The sequence below is a fragment of the Symphodus melops genome (genome assembly GCF_947650265.1).
Source record: "Symphodus melops genome assembly, chromosome: 2".
Lineage (NCBI taxonomy): Eukaryota > Metazoa > Chordata > Actinopteri > Labriformes > Labridae > Symphodus > Symphodus melops.
This window is the reverse complement of record NC_136692.1, coordinates 21,238,511-21,260,721: the sequence shown is the minus strand read 5'-3', so window position 1 is coordinate 21,260,721 and position 22,211 is coordinate 21,238,511. Positions and strand designations below refer to the sequence as shown.

Sequence of the window (22,211 nt, the reverse complement as noted above, 5' to 3'; positions counted from 1 at the left end):
CAGCCCTCTCTTGCCAACGGGAGGCCACCTTCCTGAAAGGGTGTGGTGTGATGATGGTAAGTATCCTGACAGTCCTGCCTGGCCCTGTCTAGTTAGTCAGCATGTTTCACGCATGTGTGTTTCATTGTTTAATGTAAAATGTTCCCACACTTTGTACATTGTCCTATGGTGGATTGTTCCTTCCTCCTCTTTATCTACCTATCTTCCTTTCTCTGACTTTACACATGGAAAGAAACCAAATCTCTGGCAAAAGTGAGCTTGCTACCCCACTGCTGTATTGCAGAAAGAAAGTAAAAACTACACTGAGATAATATTTGTACAGTGGTTGTAGCTGATACATCTGCGGGCTGAGTTGTCTGTTTTAATAATCCCCACATCCTGCCTCTTTGTTTGCCAAATGGAAAAGTTGACAGATAAGAAGTTTGTTCAAAAGTAGCTGCTTAGAAATGAAAGACAAAGGAACACTTAAGGTGAGAATTTCTAAAGCGTGAAACCCTATTTTAAAAAAGATCAAGGTGTTTATGTATCTTTGACACTTAAACATACTGAACTATGTGTTTATCTTCATTCTTTTTCGAAGAGTCCCTGGACCATAATTTGCACAAACAAAGTGTTTATTACTTGAGTAGAAGGGCTTTGGCCTCCATACATAATGCATGTACACTAGGCCACCAGTGTCACTACTGTTTGTTCAATAAGTTGTACAGAAAAATCCGTTTTTTGGGATGGGTTAATTTTAGGTTGTCCTGACCTGCAGGGTTGTTGAAAACTAAAATACCAGATGATTTCTGAGGTGATATTCAAGTGTTGGACCTTCCAGTTTTTAACTAATCCATCGAGCCATGAAGGGGGTAGCTAGGATGGTAGTTACTTTAATAGCTGCTTAGCTAGTCTAGCCAACAAACATTGGCATCACCTTAGATATGCAGCTATTAGCAGCTTGCTGGTCACTTGAGTTGGTAAATGAATTGGACTTCTCTCTGGGATTTCTAGTCTTCTGACCACTCAAGTGATCTTACCACACAAGTTAAAGGATAACTTGTGGGAACAAGATAATTATAACGATAGATCAGTGGTGTCCAAACTTTTTTTCTTGCGGGCCAAAATTGTCGAGTTAGAATCGCTCACGGGCCACAGGGTTTTTTTTTTTAAATATTGGAAGGAACTTTTTGTACTTTGACCTCTTCAAAAATAATGTAAATACACAATAACTAATTGCAGTGAGAAACTGTTGTGTTCTAATTTTTTGGAAAGAATAGTCAGGCTTTTATTGGTCTCCCTCGCTAACATGAAAAAGAAATGAAATATGCCATCTGATGAGGCCTGGGGCCAAAATCTTCTGATTCTTCGATTTTGAAGTCAAGGGCCACAAAAAATCCACTCAAGGGCCACAAATGGCCCCCGGGCCGCACTTTGGACACCCCTGCGATAGATAGATAGATAGATAGATAGATAGATAGATAGATAGATAGATAGATAGATAGATAGATAGATAGATAGATAGATAGATAGATAGATAGATAGATAGATAGATAGATAGATAGATAGATAGATAGATAGATACTTTATTGATCCTGAGGGAAAAACGTGTTCACCTGATAAATATATTGTGCATAGAAGTTAGTAGGCTCTCATGTGGGCACATTTTTTTTCTCCCCAAGACTGCAATTCATCATGATCCATACTTTGCACAAGTGTGTATTACTTGAGAGCAAAATGCACACATATTTAACCTGATTATAGTGCTTGTATAGGCCACCTGTAATTAAGGTACTGTTTAAATACACATTCACTCACACACTGGTCCTATCACTCCCTGAACATTCCCTCCACAGCATGTGTTGCTGTGTGTTTGAAAGCGCCTCAGTAATCCTGGATCAGAGAGTACAAAGGGCCCCAGAGTGCTGGTGATGTAAGCACAGTGTCCAGTGCTTACCCCATTGCTCTACACTTGTCCACACGCTGCCAGTGAGTGGGGCATGAGTGAGTTGGAACAGAGCGGACCATCCCTGTCGTGGCTGACCCTTAAGACCAAAGACTGACACACAAACAGGGAGATACTGGCAGTCTAATGGCAGCCCTTCTGCTCTTTCTCAGGGGCCAGCTGCTGATGACCTGGGACACAGTGGGAAGGAGAAAGTGTTGACCTGAAGTAGAAGAATGTAACTAAGCTGTGGGGAGTGGTGGATCGGCTCAGTGTGACCAGGCGATCAGACAGACAGACTTCTGCTGGCTTGTTACTACATTTACTGTGCGCGCTATTCGTTTAAGGCCACGTCGTCTCAGGTGAGTATCTTTGGGTAAACATTTACCTAGTAAACGCCTTTGGCAGCGTGTGATCTCAAATGGGTGGCAGACTGTTTGCTGTGAAAGTTGTTAATTTTATATTTTCTGTGTGCACATTACGGATAAAGCATCGTAAGTCGTTACCATCATAGCTTCTACCAGCTGTGGTAGGTTATTTGACTATATGGAAACATCATCAGCTCGGTGTGTGAGTAAACATTTGGGTGTGGGCTCTCTCAGGTCTCCATGGACTTGCTGCAGGACTCCAGTCACACCATGTGGGGTTTGAATGCCCGTCTAAAGGGCTTCCTGGAGCAGGTGAACAGGCTGCAGGACACCAACCGGAGGCTTGAGGCTCAAATAGCCGACTGGGGTGTCAGAAATGACTCACACTCTTGGGACTGGTCCCTACAGGAGCAGACTGTCAAGGAGCTCCGTGCACAGGTCAGACATGACTTTTTTTTAATGTTTTTATCCATCAGATTATTATTACAAATCATTGTGACTACTTAACAATGCTGCAGAGCTGTTGGCCAGAATAGGATCCTTTTTGCTGATGGATAGGTTTGTAGATGTGCTGCAGCCGTGGATTCCTCTCAGGCTTTATGATTATGTTCCATGACATCAGCTCAAGGCCATATTGGCTGAATGACAACAGGAGGTGTGTATAATCAAACAGCATGACTGCAGTCTAAACAGAGACTCAGGTGATTATGTTGGTGACAACTGCATTCAACATCATGTGATTGTGAACAGTGTGTTAACAGGAACAGCAAGTTTAGTCAAGGCTTATAATGCCACCCCTGTTTGAGGATAGCAAACATATTGTGTGTTTCGTTGATAGAAAGCACCAAAACTCTCACAAAGATATTGTTGGATGTTGATGCACTGACTGGCAGTCAATGTTGGCTAAATATTGGTTGGAGGCTTCATAAGTTGTAACAAAGTGTTTTAATGATCATTTTGGTCTTTTAGCTCCAGCTGGTTTTGACAATCTGCTTATTGATATGTTGATTGATTTACTGCTTTTTATTAAGGCACACACAAGAAGTGTTAACAATCCACCAAATGTACAATTTCATGATTAAACATGACATACATTTGTTTTTGCATTCATAATTATGTGTTATTTGACTTGGCCAGAAGTCATAACTCACATGTTTTTTTTTGTTTATTCAATTAAAATAACAATAACAAAGAGGATATTTGATTATAGAGTCAAAAGGACATCAATTATGTCCTCATAGAGTGGACAAGAGGACAAAGATATTTACTTTTTCTCCAATGTCACTGGGCTCAAATGACAAAGTAAACTTGAGTGGCATTTAATCCTTTGTAGTAATGTTTCTTACAGAACTGTGCTCAAGGGTTTGTTGTTGTTAGTGTAAGGGATGCATGACAAATAATTCAGATTCAGATCTTTTCTTTATGAAACAATGTTTTTGTTTTATATCTTTATTATTTGACCAATATGTTTCTAAAAACTTGATTATCCAACTAGATGTTCTAAATTAATTTCTCATTTAGGTTGAAGAAACAAAAAAAAAACAACAAGACTTTGAAGAAACACTGTTTTAGACCTTTGCTTTTAGTTGTCTTGTTTCAAAACTTGTACAACAGTGAGGTGAGGTGAGGTGAGCGGTAACAGAAATGTGTCTTCAAACACAGCGAGAATGCCAGCTGTCACTCACACACGCACAGAATGCGGAACTCATTATGACTTTGAAGGCTATTCCTCTCTGTTGAACATTAACGCCACCAGGTACGGTGAGCTCACATGACTCCTCTTAATGGTTTACAACTGGCCTTTCTTTCTGCATGAGTAGGTTTCCCTGGCAGACATTCTAATGACTTGCTGTTTGTTGTTGTTGTTCACTTTACCCAGCTCTTCTCCAAAGTTTGGCTTGTGTTTCCATGACTATAACAGACATAAGAGCAGTCTCTGCTCGCCTCTTTGTAAGCTGATCCAGTAAGTGCATTCATGTTCACATATAGGATTACTCTTAAGCACTGCTTTATATGATCTTTTCATTTACAACACAGGTGTTGTGATGAGTAAGACATTATTAAGAAGAAGATCTTTTCAGAGCTCTGATTGACTCATCACAAAGGAGTCAGAAATGGGAAGGTGTACTGAAACATCCACACAATGAAGGTATTCAAATGTTTATGGTATAAATGTTATGGAATATTCTGTGTGCTCTTTGGCTTCCTTACAACATAGGTGGGTCGTGTTCTGAAAGTGTTGCAATGCTCAGAAAACAAAGTGACATAAGGGTGTGTTAACTTCTTTTTTGTGTGTGATAAAAGACATGGAACAACCTTTTTGTGCTCTGATTTATCCATTTAAACATAATAATACATTTATTCAGACAGCTCTTTAGTCTACACAACTGAGAAAACCTTCTTTATAGTTAAACTTTTAAAAAGTCATGTCAGCTCTCATGGGAAACTAGAGAAATTAGAAATGGCTGTAACGCTTTCCCCTTTGTATGTTTAGTTCACGTGCTGTGTCTGCTATCATTTCACACATATATATTTTTGGAAGGCAAAAGTTTGTTCGATTTTCAATTGAAACCATGTGACCTGCTGTTTATAGAAAGTTTGAGTGCTGATGGTGTCGTGGTTGGTGAGTGGGCCCCATGTGTAGAGGCTGCGGCCCTCCAAGCAGGGTTAAGTTCAACCTGTGTCGCTTTCCCACACTTCATTCCCCACTCTCTCTCTCTGTCTCTCTCTCTCTCTCTCTCTCTCTCTCTCTCTCTCCAACTGATTTTTTACTATACCCACTGTGCTATCTCTCCAATAAAGGCACAACTGCACCCAAAAAAATGTTATACAAAATATGTATCATAAAATCCACAATATTTTGTTCAAATAACTGTTTGTACTAGGCAGTAACTATACAAGATTTGACCTACATTACAGACAGCCCTGATATTCTTGTCTTGCAAAACCCTTTCTACTTATTTTCTGCTGATATATTTTTAAATGCTCCGCTACCTGCAGAGTGAAAACTGTGGGTTTTATTTGTTTGACTTTTGAGCAAAAGCAGGAGAAGAGGAGGGAAGGGAAGGGATGGACACTTGCTTTGGTCTGATCTCTATTTATGTATTTTTTTTAAATTCTCTTTTAACTGTAGGACAGAAAAGTATTGTATGTCTGAAATGAACTTTTACAGCGGTTAAATTGCTTATTCTTTGATTTAATTACCTGTTATTGTATGTATTTTATTCAGGTTGGTAAACTACTGATGGAAAACGCCAAGCTGGCATTACAGTCGGACACCATGAAGTCCAGAGCTGCTGCCGTCCAGGCCAGGTCAGCTTTATTTGGTTTTCCTAAAAAATCTAGCACTCCTCGATCCATACACCATGGAGTTTGTTACATTGTTGATTTGGCATGATAGCGTCCAAATAAACAAATGACAGGTTCTGGTACATTTTTTTTATCTGTGTGTTTGAAAAATATAAATATTTTTTGTAATTTAAACAGTTACCCATGTGTGATAAATGTAGAGTTATCATAACTGAAGCATTAAACATCACAAAATACTGTGCAAGCAGAGAGAATAACAACCAAATACTTCCTGTTTACATCCTGCTGGGATGCTTTTTCAAGTCGGGCCAATTCCCCGTTCCTGTGAGCCAACCTGCATACAAATCCAGGCCGGGCTTTGTGCCATGTCAGCACTTTCACTTATGTTTTGATGCAGTGACACCGCTCTCTAACACACATTCACACACAGTCTCTACCCGTCCACTGTCAGGCATTAACCCTTGAAGGACAGAGTCTGCATGCAGCAGTTTGAAATGAATACATCTGTTGTATTTATAGCTCCACCTGATGTGTCTCCTGACTCCCTAAATGTGTCTGTGAGACTCTGGACTCTTTTTATGGCACACTTTACAGATCCCAAGGACTTTTATGTCCTTTATACTAAAAGTTAGGAAACATTCACTAGCTTTGGCATCCTATTTCTTAATTTAGCTAAACTGGGTGTGGACAAGTTTGACGAACACATAGGGCCAGATTTACTAAAGGTTTGCGTGTATTAAAACGTGTGCAAACTTGATGCCACCAGCAAAAAATGTGCAATCTGATTTACTAACAGCGTGCAGTGAGGATTGCGTCTTTCATATGAGCAAAACAACACGTATTGTCCAAATAGTATGTTTGCCTTAATGAAAATGCAAAATGAGGCGTTTCTGCCTCAGCGTGCAAAATACTGGGAGGAGAAAATGTAAATAAGTTAAGTTAGTACACGCAATGTGAGTTACCAAGCCAGGCAAAAAATTGCGATGGTTGTGACGGTGTCTGAATTTAACACCTATAGAAAAGAACGTGCTAATCCAAGAGCCCAGTGTTACGCACTGCAGGCTGCAGTTAGGAGGAGACATAGGCACAATGAAAGACGTGTTAACATGTTTAAATGACAGAAAAAAGAAATGGTATGCATTTATTTTGTATCTTGCTTCAATAATAGTTTAAAAGAAACGCCATGATTAAACTGTAACTGAACATTCACAGCGTCTGCATTCTAAAGAATTTCAACATTGACATTATGTCGTCCTATTTCCCTCTTCTCGCCAACATTACATTTTAAACTGGGCATTTCATTTTCTCGGGTTACGTGTCTCTGGTGCACTCCGGAGCGCTTCTCCAGAGCGCGCTCGTCTCTTCACTCTACAGCCTCCTCCACTGGGACGCTTGAATGGAGGGCTCACCATGCTTGTACCCCCAACTTCAGTACCTGTTGCCATGAGATTTATGTTCGATCAGACACAGAGCTGACCAGCTTCTGGTGCGCAACGATGGCACGAGTGGCGCACACAGTGCGCACCAGTGCCACAGAGGACCGTGTTTAATTCCGAGGTTTTCTTATAAGCCACTTTTTCCTTTTGTTATATTCATATTTATTTGCTATTACTTAATACTGGACGTTCATTTGCCTCTCACTAACACCTATTTTGCGCTTTCCGTCCAAACTCTCTGTGACGTAAACCAGTAGAACACGCAAAAGCCTGGCAGAAATACTACCGCCTCCACAAGGTTTGCACCTGACGTCATTCACGCAAATGTTCTTAGTAAATCACCCGCAAAACGCCCACAAGCCAAACGTGCAAACTTTTGCGGTGAACATGCAATTTAGTACTCTTTAATTGAGATCTTAGTAAATCTGGCCCATAGAGACGCTTCAGAGAACAAATACTTTACTCGATTTAAATGTCGCTTTTTTTCTCTCTTATTCTTATTCTTACGATTAAAAGATTAACAATGAACTACCTTGACTGTTGATATTGTCATAGATGTGAGATGGAAGAGACAAACACCATGCATCTGGAGCAGCAGGTGGCTCTGCTCAAAGAATCCAAGAGGGAGGCGGATCAGAGCAGTGTGATGCTGCAGGCGAACCTTCGACACTCCATGATGGAACTGCAGGACATGCACCAAGAGTTTGAGGTCACTTTATGTACAGCACACGTCTTTCATGACTTATTTTTCTCTTTGTTTCCATGCAACTCTTTTGTCTGCCTTTTTTTTACTGTGGAAGACTTGGTGGCGACAGAGAGTGGAGCGTTCACGATGGCATGAAGAACAAGTGGTAGAGAAAGCCATTTTTAAACAAGACAGCAGCAGTGTGACAGGCTAACGATGAGTGAGTGGAGCAGAGCTATTACATAGATGTGACCAGGTGATGTGAACAACTGATTATAAGAAAATGAGTGAGCATGCGTGGAGGAGCGATTTGACATGGTAATAGAAGCAACAATAGAACAAGCGTGGAAAATATAGTCTTCCTCACCGAACTTTTGCTAGAGCTACATTTGAGCACACAGAGGGAGTAAACATTTTAGATTATTTTAATGCAATACTAGTGTATCTTAAATGTGAAAAAGTTAATGTCTAAATATGGTTATTTTGTTATCATTCAAATAATAAGTTCCTACTTGTCCAGCAGGTCTGTACTGGATGTGCTGTAGACGTTGGTTGCTTTTATTTGTAACTCTTACATTCAATTCCAGTCATGTTTCTGAGTGTGTGTGCATGTTTTAATATGTGTTTTTATCCATTCAATAAGCCTTATAACATCTAATGATTCCTTGTCCCCTTTTCTGACCTCATCCACACCTCCTCTCTCCTTCCCGTCTTGCCTCCTTTGTTCTCTCATTCCTGCTGACTAATACCTCCCCCACTCAAGTTCAGTGTCTTTCCCTGCATCCAGACACAAACACACACAGACACTCACACTTCTGCACATACAGAACCCAGTATCTGATCATTTTTCCCTTTGCATATACATTGCTTGGACGTACGTTCAGCCCTGTTCCAAGCACACACACACAAACAAAACACACTGTCATGCACGCTCACAAAGACGTCGAGACAAAGACATGACAAAGACATGTCTTATTTCCCTGTTTTTTTAACATGTGTTTCTCTTGTTTTTTTCTCTCTTTCCATCTTCTCATCTCACCCTCCCTCTGCCTTTTTCACTCCATCTCTCCGTCCCCCTCCCACTCCGTCCCCATTTGCTCCCCTTGGTTGGCTGTTTGCAGGCAGCCCGGGCTCTACAGCTGCAGCGGGCCGGGTCCTGCGATGCTCTTTTAGAGACAGCCACAGCAGCAGCAGTAGCAGCCACAGCAGCAGGAGGAGGAGGGGAGAAGGAGGATGGCACAGGGATGGAGCTCACTCAGCTCCTCGACAGAATCAGAACGCAGTGCGACCAGAGCAAACTCCCCGGCCTGGGAGAGAGACACCTCAACCTGGGCTCCGTTTCAAATCGGGTCTCGGGCTCTGTTGGGCCTAGCAGCTCTGGAGCAGCAACAGCAGCATCCACAAAACACGGAGGAGCTCTCACTGAGGTACGCATCCACACTTCACTTTTATGTCTCTTATGACATCCTGGCTGACTGCCAGCCAGACACACCCTCAAGACCAACTCCAAGCCATCCCATAGACGAGGCAGACTTCTGTTTGTTTTTGGCTGGAGTTAAAACAAATGCCACAGCGTGTGTTGACTGTGATGAAAGGCTGTATGCTTTGGACTCATCTTGCCTCTCCCTTCTTTGAGGTTTGTGTATGTTTTGTGTAAATGTCTCCTCATTTCACCTTTTTTTGCTGTCACACACATATGCAGTACCGTGCCAGAGTTAACTTTTCTGAGTGCATCCTGATCTACATTAAACATGTATTAGCCACACAACAAAGCTAACCATTATATTATACAATGCAGATGTGTTTTTCCTTTATGTGTGTAGCAGGCCTTTTTATTTTGAAGTTGAAGCTCTCAGCCTAACAGTCCTGTTTTTTGTTGGGGTTTTTTGTAATCATGGGGAAGAGCCAATATGGAGCCTTTTATTACCCTGGTGTTCCTGTGCCACAACACAATGACTGTGTTCTGACAGTGCTAAAATTGTGCACATTTAGAAAAATGCTTGTGTGTAGCTTTGTTTGTCTGGTAAAGGTGAAAGGGTAAACACAATGCTGCAACCTTTAGCCTTGCCTGATGTTCATAACTAACAAAGCCTGATGTTTGTATTGACAATAATATGATCCTCTCTATAGAGTTGTATAGCATTTTAAAGGGGAAAACTTGTCTGTTGTGAGTTGCATTGCTTACTAAGAACCAAACCTCTGATGCAGGTACCAAATTCACGTCATCAATTATCATTTTCATTGACCCCTGTAAGATTAAATATGACTTCTGGGTATTTTTATAAACAGATACATAAGTTCTGTTGAACTTTCGATTTACTTCCTGTAGGTCTGAGTCGGTCTGAAATGTGTTAAATGCATTACCTTTCTCGTGCAACTTCTGCAAGAGTTGTTTTTGTATGTATTTTTTTAAATTCTGTGTTGTGTTATATTCCTCTTCCTCTGCTCTCATGTGTATGTCGACCTTGTGTGTGCCATTGTGCTTTTTAAAACAAGCCCACGATACAATTCAAACAGAACAAATGTTGCTTGATGGTGGTGAAAAGAATCCTCTGGTTGCCTTATGATTTCACAGTAAAAATCTTTCTTTTATATCAGCTTGTTATAGAAACAGAGCTACAGCTAAATAATACAGCTACAGCTACATAAGCACACTTTCTGTAGATATAGAGATACTTTACATTTGATACTTATTTACAATTATCCTTCACTAAATAAGTAAAAGACACATCTTTCTCTCTTTATTCCTCTACACTTTGTTGACTGCTAGAGTCATTTGTTACTTTGAACATCGAAGATTTTAAACTGAAAAAAATTGATCAACGAATATATCATTAATACAGCATACAGCATCCATCGGAAAATAGAGAATTTAAAGTTAGTTTAAACTTGACTGTTGAAATTATGAAATGCTTTGTGGTAAAATATCTACTGTCAGGAGACATTTGTTACAATAACTTCTCCAAGATGTGACATGTCACTGCTACTTCTTATGTACTTTCAAATATCCAAAGTATTGAATGAAAACATTTAAATATTTGCCATTACTCATTGCTTTAAGGATTTTTTTGTTTGAGTATGATGTAAATATGATCTAATGTTAAATATTATCATATGTACAAATATGACAATGAGTCAGCTTCTCGCTTCCCCATTTTTGAAGGTTGCTGTGAAACGTCTAACAGCTGTACATTGTGTCAACACAGCTGGTGAAGCTTTGTGTGCACACATGCCTGGATGTCTGCTCTGCTTTGTGTTTACTTTTCAAATGAAACAAACTATCAGCCACTTTCTCACTGAGTGCCAATGGGAAAGAGTTGTTGTGCACAAGATGTGTGGCCACATTTTAGATAGTTGTAGCTTTTAATGAAGCCTGTTGTTGTTTATTAACCTTTTGCAAATTATTCATCCCAATAAGCCACATGCAATCAGCTACTGTACAGCACATTCACAGGTCAAACATTTATTTGGTCCAGACAAAGACTCTCTCCCTTCTGAATTACATATGGCTTCAAGTGTGTTGTTTGGCTGTGTGTATTTGCTGATACTTGGGCAGCTTGGATGATTTTGATGTTCATAATCCAGTCATGATGTCTGATTTCTGTCATCTCACTCAGGAGGAGGCAGCATGGGCGCAGGTGAACTTTGGCAGCGCTGCCCTGAGGGAAGCCCGGGCCGAGCTCGCAGAGGCCAGGAGGCAGTGGCACTCCCTACAGGTGGAGATAGAGACCCTACATGCCCTGGTGAGGAAACACTCGTTACAGATAAACTCAAATACTGTCACATTGCATGACGCCTATATGATGGCAAATGGTAGATTGCGTGTGTTGATTTTTCTAGATTTTGTAATCATAGTATTTTGAAACAGAAGATATACATGTTAGAAGCATACTGTTATGACAGGTGGGGAAATTAACTGTCTGTATGTTTTATTCTGTTCATTGTAAACTAAATGGTTTTCATTTTTTCAAAACCATTTTTTAAAATCTTTTTCACAGCACATGCCTTCGATTTAGTCATTGTTTCCCTTTGGGCCCCTTAGAGTTAAAAGAAAATGAAATCATAAGATGTGATTTAAGACATGTTATACCATGGTCTTGGGGAAACTGGTTTTTCATTTATTCCAAACAAATGGCACCATATAGTTTTTTTCAAATAATTGTTTCAGGTGTTTATGAAACCCTCATGTGTTACCAGTAAAACAGAATCGTGGCTTGTAAAGAACTTAACATTTGAATGGAAATTACCATTAAAACGTATTCACATATTACTGAAGGGTCTTGTTTTTCTTTTCATTAAGGAAGTCACCAACACTGGATAATACCAGACAAAGTGTCTTATATTAGGACTTAAACATTTGTGGTCAGTATCATGGTACCCACTTGGCTCTTTTTTCTTCTTCAGGAGAAAGGCCTGGAGGGCTCCCTACAGAACACCCAGCAGATGTACTCCAGCCAGCTGCAGGACCTTTCCCAGGTGATCACTGGGCTAGAGAGTGAATTGGAGCAGGTGAGAAACGGATTGGCCACCCAGCGCCAGCGACACAGCCAGCTCCTCAACACAAAAATGAGATTGGAGCAAGAAATTGCCACTTATCGTCGTCTGCTGGATCGTGAAGAGGGCAGGTAGGGACAAAAGGATAGGAGTGGCATGGAATCCTTGGAGGAAACAGGAAGTAATTGTTCAGTTGGGGGTTTTTTCTGTGGTTTAACCAGGGAGCTGGTTTTATTTTCTGTTTGAATAATTACTGGTGGATTGGATTAGTTTAAGCTACAAAACATAAAACAGAACAGTAACTGTTACAGAATTATTAGTGGTATGCATCAGTTCTGAAAGATATTTATCTAAGAAAACAGACGTTTCACTCACTTTTACTGACATGAATTAAAGAGTTTTCCCTTGCACTTAAAGATTAAAAATATTATTTCGTAATCTTTTCCTTTATGTAGCTGTCAAACTATTTGATGAGTCATGTGTGGCCAAAGCCAACAGTTTTCTTTCTGGATTAAGAAAAATAAGTCAAGTAGAAATTGAAAATCCCCAATAATTGCAGGTTGAGACTCAAGTCAAGTACAGCATGACATCATAATTACAGAGCCTATTGGATTAATAGCCGAACCATCCGTCTGCTGTATCAGACAACATGATAGAAGCCAGACGATCTGCCTGTCTTCATCTTGTCTCTTTCATTATTGCCTACCAGAGACAGTCAGTTTTTATTCGATCATACACCATTCTTTTGACGTCATCTTTAATTATGATCTGATACATTGGCTACAACAAACATATGATTGTCAGTTTATAGTTTGAGAAAAGTACAGTCATTTGATTTTACGACTCTCGCAGACATTGCAGACAGACAGATAGTGCCGCCTTTGCCATTCCTTATTAGTTTGTCTACAGATGCTTTTCATTCATGATATGACATGATTGATTGACTGATGTCATGTATGCAAAGAGAGACACAACATGGCATTTGAAATTTGCATTGGTTGTTTGAGAAGGGTGGTGACTCAGTAGCAAGCAGTTGCTCAATAGGGCTGTGTGACAGAAAAAGACATGAGAGCTTTCCTGAACGACTGAAGCATCTGCAGTTCTGCACACATCAAACTCTTAAGGTTACTGGGTTTGGTCTGCAGATTTACAAAAAGGAACACACAATACACTGAAAGGTCTGTGCACAATTACCTTTGTGTTGTCTTTTAAACATTCAGGTTGTGCAAAAAAAATAAATCTGTTTGTATTTGTGATTCAAACTAATCAGCATTATAAAATAAGCTGACCATATTTTCAAACATCCAAATTGGGACGCTTCAATTTTTACCACAAACCCACAAATATCAGCCTGCACTGGTCACACAAAATGGCAGGCAAAGGTTCCCTCCAGAGCTGTTCATTTAAGTTTGGTGGCACCAGTGTTTGCCGCACTGAAGTAGGTCGTAACACAAACCTACTGTTTGTGTTTTTCGTGCATTTATTTTAAGCTCATCCTGTGAGTGACGTTTCGAGCGCAGCTCTTCTTCAGACTTATTAGCATTATCCTATTTGCTCCTTGGCATTAATGATATTGTCAGCCTATATCTGAGACATAATCCAACAACCAGGCAACATGTTGACATGTCACTGCAGTAATTGGAAAGTTAACAGAAACAATAGGTGAAGATGACAAAAATGAGACAATTTGTCTTCTGTGGCGATTGTCTGCTATCAAGCAGTTTAATAGGGATACACTCCATTTCTAATCAAGTATCCAACCCCAATAACGACACTGCTCATATTAATGTCCATTAGTTTCCAAATAATCACTCATCTTGTACCTTAATGTTCCAATAACATTGTTTCTGAACCTTTAGTGTAAATAGTGCATGTATATTGATTTGAATTCAAAACATGCCAAGTCGGCCTACTGCTAAGGTTTCCAAAAAACATTTGTTCTGCAGTGATTTGGTCATGAATCGAAGCATTGGTTGCGTTGACATTTTTTTTAACATAAAAGTCACAAGGTTAATGCAATTTATCTTAGGCTGGACAGGGATCTTCAAACCACATCCCATAGCAACCCTTTCAACATTATCGGATTTTTCACAAAAGCTTCAACATCTGGGCATGAGAGGGATATCAAGGAATCCTCAGAGTCTTTAGTGTCCATCCTTTCAGGACCTCAACTGCTGTGTGTTGGTTGAATAAAAGTGCAGACTCTTCCAGTAAGTCTGCTAGTGTTGCAACATGTTTTTAATAATTTCCTCGTTACCTGAGCACCTTGTTGGCAGGTGGAGCAGCAACATCACACTTTTTTTTCTAGTCTCCTTCTATCCACAAGTCATCCATAGCACAATTGCCAGCAAATAATCTCGTTAGACTGCTTGTATTGGAGCATCCCTGACACACCCTTGGCAGCCCAGTTGGTTTCATCATAAAGTTAAACATGAGACACCCATCTCTGTTGAGTAATTCCACTGATGCGATGCAGACATCATATGAGCTCAATCTGATGCAGTAGATGTGGGTGGTCCGGCTACACAGCAGTTCTATGGAGTGTAGTGAGACATAGAGCATGTAAGCCAGCATATAAAATGGATAATTTAGTTCCAAAAGTGTGGCCTCTAAAGGCCTAGTTAGATTTGTTTAATCAAGTTGTGTATTTTAAGAACAAGACTTTGAGATGATACTGATCAAATATTTAAGTTACAGAACTTATAGAGACTTTTACTCAACAGAGGAGATCAGTATGGTGGCTGGAACTCATCTAATAAAACATCTCTATCAGCAGTCACTTTTTGGATTTGGAGCAGCTCAAGTTACTAATGATTGTTTGTCACCTTGCTTTTCGTGAAAATATTTTTTTTATTCAATTACCGTTATCATAAATTCAAATTGGCCAATAAAATTTACTTCTAACTCTGCTTGTTGTTTTGAATTGCTGCTCAAAAGCAGTTTCCAGTGTGTTAGCTAACAGGATGGTTTAAAGGGTTTCAGTTGGTGTGTGCTCCACATTTAGAGGCTGAGTCCATGTTGCATCAGCCCTGAGGTTTGACTTCCACCCTATTCCAGCTATTTGCCATAAAATGCCTTTAAACAATCTTGGGAATTAAGCATCATGTCAAAGGCTTAGTGAGACATTTTGTGGCTGTACCACATGTCAACGTTCTCTTCAGCCCAGAATTCCATGAGAAAATAAAAGCCAGTCTCATATTCATCGACTGAATGCAAACCTGCAGCCAGTGTGGGATAAGCTCATATTAGCTTTCTGGCTAATAAGCATGTCTTTTTGGTAATTAGACAATTAGCTTATCCTTGTTGTCTCTTCCTCTTAGGGTTTAGTTTCACATAATGACCTAATAGATGTACATTATCCCATGTAATAAACAGCTACTTATCAAGAACATTTATTGACACATTTTTTTAAATATAGAATTTTCTGCATCTGCAACTGCGTCAAAAACAGCAGATAACGTTTTAATCTTCCTAAATCAAACTGAACATGAAGTGAAGGTGAAGTGGTGAGCAAGATGAACTGTTGACACTTTCTTGTCCATTAACTTGTCTTTAAACACTGCTGCAGCCCAGAGCTGTTTTTTTACCATGTTGTTAACTTCTGTTGTCCAGCTCTTTGGGTCTGGTAAATGCTCTTTATGGTCTTTACGCTCTCTATTTGCTTAAAATCAATATTATGCAGACTCATATGATTTTACATTGCCCTACAGTCTTTGTTCAAATGTTCAATGGAAAAAACCCCAATACAAATTCAAGACAGGCATTGATTGAAAAAGATGTTGATACGGTGCTTTAGATACGCTGGTTGAATCTTACTCTTGTTTTTCCAACTTAGACAGGTTAGCATATTTTACTGTTTTATGTGTTCATGCTTAGCTAAGCTAACTGACTCCTTGCTATTATTTAATTTACATCATGCAGCCCGGACTAGAAAGAAAGTGAAGAAGCATATATTTTGCAGAAAATATAACTTTCGTTTTATCTATTTAAATCGGTAAACAGGTACATGGGTCATAATGTACGGCCAATGAGTTTGCAGCCCTGGAGATCTTATGTGGAGGATCAGAAGGAAAGCTGTCTGGACAACGGCTTTAGCGACCCCGCTGTTACTCCGGACGAACCAAAGTCTGAGCCATTACCTGTGATACCGTCACTTCTCCCAGTAGACAATGAGCTGAAGAAAAGCATACTGCACAGACAGCAAAGCCTTGTGATACTCACAGGTAATACACACACACACACACACACACACACACACACACACACAATCTTACTACAGTTACATCTCATAATGACTTGTCAATAATGTGTTCTCACAGAGCCAGAGCAAGATAAAGACTTGCCAATCTCCACTGTGAAGACTCAGGAGATTCTTCAGGGCAATGTGGTGCGCGAGAGTGCAGAGGGTCACGGCACCATCGAGTGAGTATCGACCTTTTTGGCCCCCATTGACCTGCAGTCAGCACCGTTGCTGTTCTTACTGGAAAGTAGGCATTATCTAGTAGCAAGCACTAATAGCATTACTTAGAGGCCAAATGTTCTTCATAACAAAGATAAATGCCTTTTCCATGAAGGAACATAGCTTAATGCTAGCTTAATCGTCTGACACCTTCACACCTGATAACTTTGACTGAGGGAGGATTTTATTGACTCATTACTCTTTAATGACAAACGTTCTGTTTTCTCCACCCTGGCGACGTCTAGTCCAGCAGACAAACGATCAAAAGGTATTATGTTTTCAGGTTCAACCAGTTAGAGAGGGCAGAAAACATTTAGTTAATTGCCCAGGTTCCCATAATTAACTCAAGCTTAGCGTTTCATGTGGAGATACCCGCGGGGTGTGGAGTCTTCAGGGCGTGGCAGCTGCCATTGTTTGATGAGACAGGGCAAACATTTTTTGTGTTGCCAACAACATACACATCTAAAAACTACTTACACACATGCCAACATCTCCACACAGAGCTTCACACAGCCACTATGCCAGAATATTTACTCTGTCTTTAGGCAGTGATGGTTTAACTTACTCTATACAAGTGTCAAGGGACTTGGTTGGCAAGCCTTGTATCCATCCTTAATAATTGCTGCCACTGCCCTGAAGCAGTACCCCCAATTATATGATTAAAATGGGTACAAATCTTTCTTTATTGCACAATGTAGCACCATCTCTAAGAACAGATGGAACCAGTTTTGTCGTGGACTGCATAAGTTTTTCTCATGATTATAAAACATTCAAAAATCTGATAAATCCGACAAAAAATCTAGTCTTGGACCTTACTGGTCTTCTCCATAAATGATGATAAACATGCTTGATGTGTGAGATTTAAAGGTTTTGATGATTTAGTCAGTAAGTCCTGAACACAACCTCAACAGACAATAGGAAAGAGCAGACAACGGGGAGATAGAGATGCTGAAGGGGCTTCACTGTAGCTACATGAAATATTAATGCCCTCAGGCTAACGGTAGCTAGCATGCTTTATTGAACGATATTAAAACTTACTTTTAAAATCTCATCTCAAGTTTTGCCAAAGAACTGAGTTGACTCCTTGAACCATGTTGACTGTGTTTCCCTAAACCAATTTGTGATGCAGATTCTTTATGAATAATATTTCAGGTCACTGTTCGATTATCTTATACAGACTTATACTCTTATACTTTTCATACTGTAGAAGAATAAAACACAGAAGTGAATATACAGCAGTGCTGCTAATTTTAGGAAACATAAACGGTTTATGGAGATTTACAAAGTGATTGTCAACAACACCAACACAATTATTTGTCTTTTAAAAGAGAGGATAGTTAACATCTCCTGCATTAGCTAAAGGCCTATTCTCTTTTGCTGAATAATGTGCTATTGTCAGTTCATTAGACATCTTCTCTAGCCCATCATCTAACAAGCTAATGCACAAACATTGTACATCTTGCAGCCACATTTCTCTTTAAGTCTTTTGAACAACCTTATTATTTATATAATAATGACCCTGTAAATACACTGCTGGTCTCTTCAGCTTGAGCCAAAAATAAGTTTGCATTTGTACATTATATCAGACAGTAATTTGCATTATTTTGAATTTCATTTGTTTTTTAAGACCCAGGGACCAAATTCTAATCGAGTTTACTCTAAGCCTAGACTAATTTTCAGTGAATTCAAAGAAGGGTTTCATTAGTGTATTAGCTATGACAAGTCACACACCAGTTCCTAAACCTGGTCACACTCTAGTTCTTACACCAGGTCACACACTAGTTCCTAAGCCAGGTTAAATATAGGGTATAGAAAGTGCACTCCTTTGCTGCCCCCTTGTGTTACTTTGCAGCAAATGTCTATCATTGAAATAATTTTTTGTTGTGAAAGTGTCCATCTCTCATAGAATTAAATGACATCTGTTGGAAACATAATTCATAAAATATCCCCTAACTGACCATTTCACAGTTGTAACATTTCCTGGCAATCACTTGAGTAAAACGAGCATACCAGACTGAATCTCTCTGGAAGAAGTTTTGGAGTTCATAGGTCAGCTAAAAACTGTGTGGCAACTGTTAAAGAATGTTTTTAACATGTAATTTAGAAGATTCTGGATTTAGTCATCGACAGGATATCATTAAAAGATTTCATGCTTTGCATTTAGGGAAACAAAGAACTGCACATTAGCATTCAGAAAGGCTGTCACCTTCTATGTGGCAGGATTAATTAAAAATGGACTGAGGCGAGGTGGAGAAATGTGCTGAGGTTTGTCTAGTCAAAATTTAAATTTATGGTTTGGAATCCTGGATGCTCTATTTTCTGGTCTTACAAGGAGAGGGACCAGCTGACTTGTTAGCCAACCAATCAATTAATCTTTATTTGTACAGCTGAAATTTGATAATCAATGTTATTTCAAGACACTTTACATAAAGAGATGTCTACACTGTCTTTGTTATGTTTTTGCTGAACAATACATACTGGCTTTGCATTCTAGAGTTTTTTTTTCAGGGACACCTTCCTTATTTCAGAAAGGTATTTCCAAACCACAGTCTGGATGTATTACAGCAGCATGGTTCCATAGAGTCCAGGTGATACATTGCCCGCCTGCAGTCGCGACTTGTCACCCATTCAAAATGTTTGGAGAATAATGTAGTAAATTTAGACAAAAGCCCCCCTGAACTGTTGGACATCCACATTAAGCAAAAGATGATCAAACATTCCTCTTTCAAAATGAGAGAAATACTTCTGAGAAGTTCTCTAAGTGCTTGCAATGTGTTGTTAAAGAAAAAGTGTTGCAGCAGAGAGGTGACCCGGACTTTTTAGAAACATGTTGCTGGCATCAAATTCAAAATGAGGATACCATTTTACAACAACTTTGAATATCTCAGTTAAAACTTTTAAGGAATTGGGGTTAAACAAAATTGTACATGTTTGATAAATTAGCAGATAAAAAACATCAAATCTGTCTAGACTAATAACATATAATGTGACATATATCATTTTCATGATTTTGTCTTTTATTCCCTTGAATTTTACTCATTTTCCTCCAGGACGGAGAAGATTGATAAAGTGATTAAGCAGTGGGAGGGCTCCTTCTTCAGAGGGAACCCCAAGCTGCGAAAGAAGTCTGTATCTCTGCGTTTCGACCTGCACATGGCTGCAGCAGATGAGGGGTGTGCCCAGACGAAACAGGACAGCCTCCCTGACGTGGAGGTGCGTCTCATTATGAAGCGATCTCGCAGCATCCCCTCTATCACACCGTAACCCTGTCTCTGGGTCGCACGAGACAAAAAAAACAGTGTGCAGCTGTTTCTGGTAACACTAGTAATGTTGGAGCCACAGAAATGTGTCATTGACTGCTGAGATATACCCATCCATCTATATCAATACACTTTATATGAATTTACAATGACAGCATTCATTGAACATTGCATACCAAATGATGATTTATGATGAGATGTTTATCCTTAAACCTTGACAGGAGGATCATCATCTAGCAGCCTTTAGCTGATATAATGGGGCCATTCTCATAGTGCCAATAATAAATCAAATATAACAGACCCATGTTACAGACAACACCAAATGATATGAGAACAGCGTCATTATCATTCTAGATACAACAGTACAGTAGTCTCAATAATGTTTTTATTTGTAAAACAACTTGCTTAAATACAGCTGTTCTTCAAATAACTAGTAAAAAGACTGTACAATGTTGATGAGGCTCTTTGAGTTAAGAAATGGACATGGGCTGGGGTGGACTTTTTTTTTTTAAAGCAACTGTATTTCATCTCTTCAGTTTGCCTTATGCTAATTTTGCTATATGATAGCAGCTCAGACCTACCTATTATTCTGTATATCAATAGAAACCACAACTACTAAAAAAGAAAAGCATGAAAAATAATCTTGAAAACAAAGAGTGGCTCAGTCTAACATACAGTCTTTCATTATTTTTCTGTACTTAAAAAAATCTAATTGCATTTCTTTCTTGGGATTTTGTATCTATGAAGCTTTATTTATTTATTTACATTATACCATGGTCCTGGTAACAACATGATTCCCATTGGCTGCCAATATGTTTTAATCCATATAATGGTCACACACAAATCAAGTTACTGTAGAAATATAAGCAAAATGATTTCAATAAATGCGCCGGCATTGTAATTGTAGTTGTATCTAAGATGCAGCCAATAGTACACATGGCCAAAATTTGCTCATGAAAATATATTTAGAGTTATTTACGATAAGTGAGAAGATTGAATAGCTTGGTAGTCATGTTGTGAAACATATTGTCATGCTATATTTACTGTTTTGTTTGTTGTTGTTGTTCATATACAAGGTAACTGACTTTAAATCTCTTGCTAGCATTACCATCAGCTTTCTGGCTCATGTTTTTATGCGCTAAACAATAATATATCTTCACTTGCTAAGCGGTATTTAAAATGTGTATTATTCACAGACGTAAAGAACAATGTTCCTGTTTGCATTAGAACCTTGTGGAATTTTAATGACTCGTCAGGTATTTGTCCAACCCTCAGGCGTTTCCAGATTATCAGCGCTCGGGCTTCAAAAAAACTTTTTATTTAGAGCAAGTGACCAACTTGAAATTGGTGCGATGGTGCCTATACTTTGGAACTAATGACACCTTCATGCCATCGGTTAATTACTGATAATTGGCACCTTGAGGGGATTATCCATTCATTGATATATTAAAGTGAAAATGGAAGCACATTACCTTTAATTATTATCACACTTAGAGCCATCAATGGAAAATTAATTGAAACAAAAGAATATTGATGTTATACTGTATGTTTTTTTTTTTTTTTTACTCAATTACTGTAATTTTCTCTTGGTCAACAGCCATAATAACCATTGATGTAGGCAGAGTGAACGTATTTAAAAGTTTAAAGTTCTCAAAAGCTTGCACTGTACACACGCACAGCACTTAGAAGAACATCAGCACTGAGAGATTTCCAAAACGTGTGCACTTTGTCATTGTCTATGTTGTAAAAATATCAATCATTTCAAACTGATACTGGCTCCGGTTCACAATTATCTTAAAAAGTACTGCTCACTGTGATCTTTACATAAGTGAGGCCCTTCACACTTGCTGTGTCTCAGAGAATTTAAGTACCCTGTCTTAACCAGACGAGGGCAGTATTTGTAAATAGTTAAAATTTGCAGTGTGGCGTCAATACTCAACTCTGGTTGTTTAGCACATGCTGTCTGTTACACCTTAGATAAAGAGTTTTTATGCTATTCAGTTTTGAGTTGGCACCAAAGATACTAAGCCTGATAAAATGACCATTGTGCATTGCATTTAGGTGCCTCAGAACAAGTTGAGAGTATTTGAAGATATTATCTATGCAGTTCTGTGCTTGGTTTTATTTTGCTTCATGAAGCAAACTCTTTTTTTTGGGAGCGCTTTAACTTAAGAATGAAGCATTATGCGTTTATCTTTATTTCAAATAAAGAAAGAAATGTGTGCAGATTATTGCGTCTGTGTGTCTTTGAGTTGCTATAATAGTGTCTCGGTTAT

At 39.1% G+C, this 22,211-nt stretch overlaps 1 protein-coding gene across 2 annotated transcripts; it reads left to right on the top strand.

The window, feature by feature from the left end:
• On the top strand, window positions 1-22,163 carry krt222 (keratin 222). 2 transcript variants are annotated; one of them, XM_079337790.1, is made up of 11 exons: window positions 1-56; window positions 2,098-2,286; window positions 2,527-2,730; window positions 5,522-5,604; window positions 7,593-7,746; window positions 8,844-9,149; window positions 11,340-11,465; window positions 12,127-12,347; window positions 16,219-16,439; window positions 16,536-16,638; window positions 19,726-22,163. In XM_079337790.1, the coding sequence occupies exons 3-11, from the start codon at window positions 2,533-2,535 to the stop codon at window positions 19,937-19,939; spliced, it is 1,626 nt and encodes a 541-aa protein (XP_079193916.1). In that variant the 5' UTR covers window positions 1-56; window positions 2,098-2,286; window positions 2,527-2,532; the 3' UTR covers window positions 19,940-22,163. The 2 variants fall into 2 exon arrangements, with proteins under 2 accessions (XP_079193916.1, XP_079193915.1); XM_079337789.1 differs by lacking the exon at window positions 1-56 and having other exon boundaries at window positions 2,039-2,286.
• Window positions 22,164-22,211: the final 48 nt, after the last annotated feature.